General features: G+C 44.5%; 1 protein-coding gene across 1 annotated transcript; it reads left to right on the plus strand.

The window, feature by feature from the left end:
• The first annotated feature begins 7,790 nt into the window (after positions 1-7,790).
• On the plus strand, positions 7,791-10,712 carry LOC131294147 (dynein light chain Tctex-type protein 2B). The gene is made up of 2 exons (XM_058322192.1): positions 7,791-8,254; positions 10,544-10,712. Exons 1-2 carry the CDS (start codon positions 7,791-7,793, stop codon positions 10,710-10,712), a joined length of 633 nt encoding a protein of 210 aa, XP_058178175.1.

Consider the following 10,712-nt stretch of genomic DNA (forward strand, 5'->3'; position numbering starts at 1 on the left):
TCACCTTTTGTTTGAGAAAACAATTCAACAACAACACATCAAAACTAAAGGCTCGAAAAGCAACTTTGTAACTTTATATTATTACTTGAAGTGGTGCTTCGAATTTTTTTGTTGGTGTTTTGAACATTTTGAAAGCCTTTAGCCGTGCATAATCGGGAGTATACTGTAGGTTGATTTATCAGATCTGTTGCAATATATTCCTGCATGTCGCTTTTCCCAGCAAAAAGTTTTCCAATTATTGATCATATTTCGGTCAGCTATTTGTATTTGCTCAAGCGTACCATAAAGCTCTTGATGACGGTCGGCAGTCTGGGTCCGGTTGTTCTAGCATAACAATTATGTCAAAGGCTGCGAGAATCCTAACTTCCCGCCATTGTCCGCTGACCCAACCGTCCTCCAGTACAATATCATTATCGTTGGTGGATGGAAATCAATTTAAGATAAACTTTCCCTTCATCATCGCCATCATCATCGTCGTCATTGTCGCACCCTGGACAAACACAAACACCCCCCAAACCCCCCCTCCCCCCACACCCAGACCCTCTCCACCTCTGACCATGGCCCATTAATGTCTTTATTCATTTCAATAGCCCAACCAACCGGAGTTCGTCACGTCGAGGCGTTGGTTTTTGTGATATTCTCGGTTGTCGGTCGGTTGCTTCCGAACGCCTAACGCACTTGAAACAAACGACGGACAAAAAGGGTTCGTGGCCGGTGGGCGCCACTGGACGGTCGCTTTCCGTGCTGTCCGAGCCGGGTGGAACCCTTTGTCGTTGTAATGCTTGTCGCCACTCGACAAAAGGGGCCGGAGCGCTAAAATTTGCCGACCGTCGTTCAACATCGCCGCGAGCCGGCGGTCGACTTTTCAACGACATCTGCATCTGGACAAACAATAAACAAATTCATTAACCCCGTCGTGATTACTTATTACAGCGCTTTTGGGCTGAACGCCGATGGGTAACGCTCGTTGGCCACATCCCTTCGTTTGACCCTTCGGTGGCTTTGGATAATTTTTCCTTCCACCCCTTTTCGACGACATCAAGGGCAGCGTGTCCTTGTGCCCATTTGCATGCATACGAGCATGCGAAAAGCGGAACGGAAAGTGAAACACCGGAAAAACCACCGACCACGAATGTTTGCATGCTCATAAAGCCTGATAGCATAAAGATGATGGCTCGACGGTGGATGCTTCCGTTCCAGGGCCACCCGTTTTTCATGGTATGGAAGCCGCCGTGTTGTTGCTGTTATGAGACGCCCGACGAGCGGGTTGAAAATGAGATGAAAAGAAACACTCCACGGGAAGGGGTCTAAATGACCAATTTTTAAATATTTCATTATTTTCCCTGTACCGCGTAACGCTGGTTAAAAACACGCCGTTGGACGCAACATCATCATCCGCTGCCCGGAAGCGGCTTTTTTTTCATCCGGCAAACACGTGCTCCCGTATCGCTCGGGGTCGTTAAATTGAATTGGGAATTCGAGGAGGTAAAAACAAACGGAACTTGTTACTAGCGGATCAGGGAAAATTTTGCACCGAACTGTCGAACGGCGAATGGGTTAAAGCAAACCCTGTGGCACGATGACCGTAGCATAGACAAGCAAAAGAAGATTTAAAAAAACACCTCCCCCCCATCCCACCCAGTACATACACGTGTATGTACAGAAGGAGCGAACAAAATATCCACCCTTCGGTGAAAGCGGAAAAAGGGAAATGGATAATGAGTTTCGTTTTTGGTGTGGTCTGCTAGTTATTTATGAAAGGATCAACAGCGGAATGGTGAGAATTTTGGCGTTCGCCCGTAATATATGCTTTCGTTTTCCATGCACTTGGAGCTGGTACTTGGGAAAGCTATAATAGGACGCATTACACGATGGCTAATGAGTTGATCCTCGGATGGACCTCGCGCTTAACTGGGTTCAGTCGGGACGAGACGCCCTGTAATCTGAAACCATAATATTTGTCGTGCTCCGCATTAACCTGGTTATATCTCAAGCGAGGTTAAATACTGTATACCGGTGCTTAAGTATAACGTTGAGAGTATCTCGTGCATGGAAAATTTGGTTTGCTTAATTTTTTGTTAAGTTGATAGTGTCACTGTACTGATAAACTTATAGAATTTTGTATTATAACAATTTGTATATAGATTCTGTATCAAATACAAGCTTTTTCGGCTTTACTATTCCTCTTATTCGTTAAATTTCATCTTATCGCACAGTTACAGTTTACAGAAAGTAACAAATTTTATCAGTTTTTATGAAAATAATTGATGTTTCAAACAACTTAATTCTTCCACTTCTTATGTTTTTCCTGATCAAGATTTTGTTTTAAAATTAAATGATTTAATTTAATTTTTCTTTTTAATTTTCAAACCTCCATTGAAAGCATCTCAATGAAGATTATAATACGCTTAAATTATTTCAATTTGTAATGATAAGCTGTCTTGCAATCTTTTATCTGCTCTGTAATCTATTGAGTATACTGATCAAGATGATACAATTATTAAAGTTTCCAATATTCATGGGTTTAATAATACCGTGAAGAAAACACCTCCCTGCAAACTGATTATTTGGGATGTTTTTGATGTAATTTACTACAATGCTAGCGTTCATTTCTTCGTTAAGCCTTGCTTAACTGGTGCATCCAATAAACGGCTCATATAAAACCCTTCGCACCGAGTAGGCAAAAGATACCTATAGTAAATAACAGAAGGGGAATTTTAAAAACTGTTCCGTTGAGGACACGTACGAAGCCACACTAATAACTTGGATTTCCATTTTATTTTCATCCGTTGTCAAACGTATCGTTTTTGCAAGAAAAAACCCTCCTTCGTTTCCGAGCTATTTAGCAACTCTGTGAACTCCTCTTTCGTAGCTGTCGCAAACGGGGCAGAATTTTCACTGCATGGGTTGGGTTTATTTGACGAATTTGCCCGACGACACTGAGTGACGGGTCGTCCGAGATTCACGTTTTACTCCGTCCCCTCGTTGCACAGGATTCCGCGTGGCGCTCATTAGAGTTTAGAGCGGTTATTATGCTGCCTATTTGTTTTTGTCGAGGCAGTACTCGATGGAGGACCATTCATGAATGGACGGCACAATGGTTTTTTGGTGGAGGTCCTTTTTTACCCCCCCTTCCACAAACTGTAGCTATCCTTTGAAGCTTCCTCGGAAACGTACGACCGTCTGTTGCCGTCCGGTGCCATCCTCGACCGACAACACTGCCGAAAGCGTCGAAAGTTCTTCTGTATGGAGCAGTAAATTATCCGTCCGTCCGTCCGGTCGGCTTTCGGTTCATCTACGACCGGACGGGACCACTACTCCGTTATTTCGCAGCGATGAATATCTAATGGAGTCTGCCGGCGACGGCTGTTCGTCCTTTTTCGGAAAACCGCATCATTTAAGGGACGAACAGATTAGGGTGAGCGGTAAGTGATCACTACCGGAGCGGGAAAAGGTAGGGAGTATGGTGGGGAGGGGATAGAGGAGAAAAAATTCATTTTTGATCAAACACCAAATGACACGGCACGGTACGGTAAGAGGGGATTTAATTTTGTTTTAATGCCACCGCATCGGTTCGGGCGCTTCGAGAGTCGATGGAAAGTTGAACAATGGTTTTGTTTTTCTTCCACCAGTGTTCCCACGCTCCCGACACGGGGTTTGTGCGACGAACCCGTCGGCAATTCGTCGGTGGAAAATGATCCTCGTTTGGTTCGTGTAACTTTTATTTTCTCTCTCCCCTTTTCCCTTTACCGACCACAGTGCAATGGGAAGGGAACCGAGAACAAAGCCCTTGGTAATATTCATAACCGTGAGTGACAGCAGTCTCCGGAGTTTTGTTTTTTTTTGTTAAATAAAATGCTTTATCCTTACTGGAAAGAGAAAAGATGTAATGAGAAATGAAAGCATCCGAAGAATGTGTGTGCCTGTGCCACTCATTTTGCCATTAATGGCGAGGGAAAATTGTCGTGAACCTTCGGTGGAATGCATTCTTATTTGAACGGTAATCGGATTGGACTGCTTTTTAACCGGATGTGCTTGATATGAAAGAAAAATATTTTAGTTCAATTATTGAAGTTCCTCTTTGTTGAAAGGATGGCAATTTAAAATGGACTTTAGTTTGAACGCTTCGGAAGCACATTATTTCAAAGTGGTGTTTTGCTTTTTTGGTAATACTATTTTATGTAATATGGCAAATATTAAATGGGTTGAAACCCAATGGCTGTTGACAGCCATAATGAAACTGAAAAGTACTGGGCGTCTCCATTAAACTGTGCAACATTCGACGGACACTTTTTGTTCAACCTGGGAAAATGATTCATACCGATTACAATGTATGTACAGCGAACAGATAAAATAGTCAAAAGAGATCTTATGAATGCAATTATGAGGTTTGATGATTTATCTGAAAATTAATTATTGTGGCTCAGTGGCAAAACGGCTTCAATGTAATTTCTAGGTTTCAAAAGTAAGGCCACAATTCATCAACATTATATGATTGATAAAACAAGCACAAAATTAAAGATATGATAAAAAACCATCGCACTATATCAGCGTGTAGTGGAGTTTAACTTTTTTCTTGTAGAATGAAATTTAAAAAATCTTGTTTTGACTTTTCATCCAATTTGGATGTAACAAAAACGTTCTCGCCATAAATAAAACGTTCTGCTGCTAAAATGATTAACTTTTGTTTTTTGAGTAGCGAAACAGTTGGCAGCTCTCGCAAGAAATAACAGCTTATTCTACAAAAGAGTTCACTTCATTTACTGAAGACACGCACGCCACCTGTGAAGGTGCTACTGCTCTTGATACGGCTCTTGTTGTCCTAAAAACTGTTCGCAAACTGAACCTGGGGTGTAACTATCGTTTCGGCTTTAAGCTTCCACGATGGCGTGCGGCCCCATGCACACTCACACATGGCTACCCACACACACACAGGGCAGATAAACATAAACGTAAGAGACTCCTGCCAGCTCCGTTTATTGACCAAACATGTGTTGTTTATTTTCGGATGCGCCATCCAGGCCGCTCGAACGAACTGCGACGACGCCCGGGAAAAGCAGCTTGCAAATGAGTTTTCTTTTGGCGGTATGCTCGGTCGGTCTCCACTCTCCGCCGCCTCCGGGACCACTTATGCGCGACGGGAAATGCCACCCGCGTTGGAAAAACATTCCCGCGCCGCCAGGAAGGGAGATTGAGAATGACAGTAAATGAGGTCTTCTTCGTGTCCTACCGTTCCTCCTGGCTTACGCTAGCGTTGCGATGGAAAAGGATGGGTGGAGGGGGGGGGGGGGATGGAACAACCACGATCGCTCGATTAATTGGAACATCCAACGGTGGAACTTTCTCCGCTTCGGCACTGGAGAACGTACGAGAACGTGGCAGTAGGAACGATTAAGTAAGTTGTACCCATAATTTCGATGTCTGCCCTTCTGGCCGTATTCATAAGGAGGGTGGAGGGGGGAAGGTGTACCTGTGTGGGTGGCACAGTAAAGGAGATTTCCACCAATTTCAGAGCACTCCTCTGCATGTTTTGCGTTATGTACATGACTTGTTCGAAATGTCGTACTTTTATCTGTGCGTCTTTAACGTAAATGAGTTTTCGTTTGTTTAGCCAGGGAAGGATACGGTCTTCCCGGGGAAAAAAGGGACAAGGGGGAAGGCGAAAAACATTTTCTGAGCCGAAAAATTGGGGTGAGGGTGGATATGGTTTGGGGGAGATTTTTGTTCCCCCATCATCCTCGCCATCGCACTTCAAGGTCGCCGGTGACAGTGTGTCGCCGTGTGGTGCGCTGAATGTCATAACTTTACGCTTACCAGCGGAAGGTTTTAATGGAAAGAGTACGACGCTATGGTTAAACCGTGCAGTTAAATTGCTTACAGGGGAGGAAAAAGTGGCCCATTATTTGACAGTTCTTTTGCAGCCTTTTGTGCATTGTAAAATGAGTGCCGTTTTGGCAGCCTATTGAACCGAAGCCTTTAATACGAGGGGAGTAGACACGCTGTTTGAAATGGTTTTAAAGGATAATTAACTCGGGGGAGACAATTCAAACAAGCGCATAGCAGTTGGTAAGAAAATGCTGTGCGATTAAATTAGCTTAGAATTGCGGCAATCGGAACTATTAAAATTAAACTCTCAACAGATTGAAACAACAAAAAAATGTGACCTGCATAGAACAAAATGAAAGAGTAATTCATAATAACATAATGCGTGTTAGTGATTTTAATTGTGTATCGAACAAATGTTTTTCATAGTCATATTGACATAAAATGGATTTATATCATTTAGGATTTCCTATGGAAACATTTTAAGAGACGTTTTTATAACAAAGCCTTGTTTTTAAATAAATCCCAGCGACTCTTCACTGGTTGTTTGTCAAGAAAATCATAATAAGAAGTGATGGAAAACTACGAATTATCACTTTATTCTAATGAATTATTATTCACCACAATAAATTAGTTCATTCTTTTAATGTTAGTTTGTCCAGCAACGACTGAAGCTGAATAGAAAAGAAATATAATTCAATTTAACATTTATTTTGGCTAAAAGCAAATAATAAAATATTTTTTTATTTAAAGTAGTACGAATTTTTACCACGAAAAATTGCATCTCTTCCCAACAGTGCGACCGATCGACATTTGGCCGGGTTTAACTTTGCCAATAATGCCAATTCAAACTCCGCCTGACATACATTTGTCGTGCACTAGTTTTCCCGGTAACTTTTCTGCTTCCTTCCACCCCACGGCCTCGAACTCCTCCATCCAGTAAACTAAAGGAAGACGGCTGAAGGAGAAGCAAGCATGGATTCCAGCCAGGACAGAAAGCTTTCTACCCCCAGTCCTCCGGTCCCTCGACCCCCGGAGATGGCGGGTAAGTCGAACTAAAAACGATACCCATCCATCGGATCGGTAAACAGTGGAACCGGGGCGGAAGGAGCGCGAGGGACAAAACAAACTCTCTTCCATCAAAAGTAAATCGCGTCCTTCAGTCGGAACTAACGAGCGTTCTAAAAGCGTGCAGCCAAGCACGGATTCTCCGCTGGGGTCGGATCGAGCTCCTTGTGCTCCCGGGTGCTGCCCTGCCCCCCTCCCACCCGGGCGTAATAGCTTCCTCGAGCGGGGAGGGCGAACCGGTGCTATGGTCGTGTAACATCGGACCGAACCAGCGCCCGCAGTTTTGGGGCAGAACGGCAGCGGCCATTCGGTGCCGTGGTGTCGTTCGCTTCGTTGGCTGCCGGATCTGCTCGAGCCGCTCCAGCCGAGGGGGCAGCCACTCCCGGTTTGATAATGGAGGTAATTCGTTCTGGTGATAGTTGCTTGATAGGACACGACCACGAAATGTCTCGGCGGAGGTGACTCATTTCGCGTCCGTTTTCCGGCAATTGTGTGTGTGTGTGCGTTTGTGTGTTTGTGTTTGACTGCAGCTTGCCGAAGGTTATTATTTCGGTACCTTCCGCGGAGGACTCGCTTCCTTCGTTGCCTCATGCTTAATGTCTCTCTTGCTCTAATCCAACCGATTGCTTCCGTGTGCTTTAACTGACACTGATTAAAACTTTTCTCCTTTCATGGTTTGGCGTCCCCATTGTTCGAGTTGCGGGCCCATTGATGGTGACTTGCACGACATCGCCGCGGCCAAACTTTCACGTCACGTCATCTTCGCCCCGTATCCTTTTGCGTCGACTTTTTCCCTGTTTTTTTTCCTACTGTTTTCCCTTCGTGTTTGCGTTTTCTGACGCTGGCGACTTAATTAACTCATTCCCTGCCCCCCGAAGAAGCAGCAACAGTCCGCACAGATGTCAGCCGCTGGTCCGCCGGGTGGACCTGCACCCGCGGGAGGGCCCCCGGCGGCCTCCACCACTCCGGGCCCGGCCCCGTCCGCGCCACCATCGAGTCGCAAAAAGGCGGGGAAATTTCTCGGCTCGGCGCTCAACATTACCAACCGCTATCGGGCGAACAGCAGCAGCCTGAGCAAGGTGAGCCTCGCCATAACGAACCTGAAGGTGATCCAGAACGTACCGCTACCGCCGCCGATCAGTGCGATGCTGGCCTCGGACGTGCCGCCGGTCTGCAAGTTCCTACCGTCGTATCGGCTCTGCTCGCGCAATCCATTCAATCGCGAGGCCTGCGAGGCGATTTTGCGTGAAGCCATGGACAAGTCGCTGCACGGCGTCGAGTACAGCTCGTACTTTGCGCCCTCGATCTGCCAGCAGATCTGCGAGGACATAAAAGCGCGCGTCAAGGAGCTCAAGTTTGACAGGTGTGTAGGGGGTCGGGTGACCGGGTTGGAATGTTCTTTTGATCACCTTGTTTAGTTTCAGTGAAAGGGGGAAAACACATTGTACCACTCTCTACATTACTGGATTCAGCAAAAATGAGAAACCATTGAAATCATCTATCCACCGGAAACCTCATTTATGGGTTGAACAAACGCAATCGCATCCTATGGAAAGGAAATTTAAAGTGGGCACGTTGTTGACATGCTTTAAAAAGTTGCACTAGTATTGAAACAAAGTGGAAAATATTCGCTAATTTGGTGCGCGTTAGGATTTTCCGTGTAGTTGTGAAGTGGTTTTTCCACCACCAACGCGACAGTACGCGGCAATTTTTGTTTCGAAGAGACAGTAAACAGAAACAATCTACCACGGTGTGCTTGTTGCAACGCCGGGACTCATAAACTAAAGCAACATGAGTGACACTTCCTGTTCATCATTCGTTTTCATTGACAACCACGGCGTTTCGCGTTGCAAGCGTGGTTAGAATTTCCCGGCCACAACGGTGAAGGAAAAGCAATGTACGGAAAAAGAGGCAACTTTGGCATCTCCATTCCGTGACGAAGCTTTCAGCAGGTATTTCCAGGGTAGGGAGAGGTGTGGATGGACACGTGAATGTTGGGAGATTTTTAATTAAAATTTGCTTACACATTCCCGATCCCACTCATAGCGGGCTCCGTAATTTATAGTCACATAATGCTTTTTTGTTTTCCCCCAACGTACCCAATGTGAATTGAGTCTATATGGGGTAGGTTTTCCCTGGTCCTAGGGATGTGTTGATTACTTCCCGTGCGAGACAGCAATGCGACTCTATGGTCCAGAAATTTCTGGAGTACCCTTTTATGTTTCGATAAATACAAAACCATTCCATTGGGCCTTGCTGTGCGTGAGTCAAGCTTTGTATTCCCTGTTTTTCTCCTACAGGTCCTTTGCGGTTCCGTTGGGTGTCACTAAGATGCTCGAGTGGGCCTATGTGTTGTGACGAGATTAATTTCATTCCTCAGCAAAAAACACGGCCAATAGAAATGGTGAAACAAGTTGACATCTTTGGTACGTTGGTCATAGATTTTACGAAAACATGTTCTATGTGACATTGCCAGAGAAGATTTGTGCTACAATTTAGTTTACAGATAAGGTTCTGTTGAAATCAATATGAATATTTAAAGGCAATGAGAGCTGTAAGATAAAGGGCCATTCAAAGAACAGTTGAACTTGTGACCAAAAATAAAGGTTACTATTTATGGATTTTTTAAATGAACGAGTAATGTTACTCCTTGAAACCATAATTAATTATTTAAATGAACGAGTAATATTACCAGTTATTTTTAGTAAATTTATACAACTTTTTCAAGGCACTTTTTGTTACAAAATTCTTTTGTTTTGACACTAGGTTTGAAGGGAGAATCTGTGTAGGATTCGATGTAAACCTTCTGAAAAAATGATTTCCTTTATTTTCGTAAGCTGTATACGTATTCTATTTACTTTAATATTTTACGTAAATGTTTGTTGATCTTTAAACGCATAAAACATATAACGGCAACTTTGAAACAGAGCGTTTCAAAGTTTAAAAAGTTGCATGGGTTTTTCAATATTTTTAATTCGATTTACAAATACTGCTTTTTGTAGATCGAGTCTTGTCTCAGGGAGTCGAATCATCTCCAACTGGACGGATGGAAATGACATTTAATCATTTAAACTCTCTTCGCAATTCGGTTAAGCGTTTCCGATAAATCAAATTAGGGGGAAAATCTAATGTAAATCACTTCTCCACGTCCCGATGAAGCGAGTGGGTGAGTCAGGCACACTGTAAAACATTGGCAATATGAACGCAAATGAAAACACAGAAACACTCTCCTGCCCCCTCCCTCTTTGAGATCGCTGCAGTCGCTTGTGTGGATGAGAACCGGCAGACGATTCCCGTTGAATGGAGAAGTGTTCTCCGGCGTACGATTGTAAAGATCTCGCCCGGTGACGTTCCCTGTGGTATGCTAAATAATTCCGCCAGACCGTCCCCTATCATGTGCTAACGGGCTGGGTAATAAAGGTAAACTCCGCCAGGATGTTTCTCTCTAACCTCCCCGGCGTTACGGCACCGACGACGGAAAAGTAATATTCATTTTGCGTACAAATAAGACCCCGGGGAATGGTGCAGGAACAAACCTGGTTGGTGTGATTGATAACATCATCCAGTATGGGCCATCTTCTCTCCACTCCGTGTGGATGTTCTCTCCTTTCTGCTCTTATGCTTTGCTCCATCGTCCGTTTCCCCTTCGTAGGTACAAAATAATCGTCACTGTCACCATCGGCGAGCGGTACATGCAGGGACTGAAAGCAATCTCCCAGTTCCTGTGGGACCCGGAGAAGGACAGCTACGCCACGCACGTCTACGATGCCTCGCCGAGTCTCGTTGCTGTCGGAACCATTTACGCCATCTATTTCGATTAG

Source organism: Anopheles ziemanni, chromosome 2, assembly GCF_943734765.1.
Source record: "Anopheles ziemanni chromosome 2, idAnoZiCoDA_A2_x.2, whole genome shotgun sequence".
Lineage (NCBI taxonomy): Eukaryota > Metazoa > Arthropoda > Insecta > Diptera > Culicidae > Anopheles > Anopheles ziemanni.

What these genes read in the sequence shown, in the direction of transcription:
- LOC131294147 (XM_058322192.1), top strand. Translation starts at nt 7,791, where the DNA reads ATGTCAGCCGCTGGTCCGCCGGGTGGACCTGCACCCGCGGGAGGGCCC. An exon ending in AAGGAGCTCAAGTTTGACAG is followed by an intron (nt 8,255 to 10,543) that starts GTGTGTAGGGGG and finishes TCCCCTTCGTAG; the next exon opens with GTACAAAATAATCGTCACTG.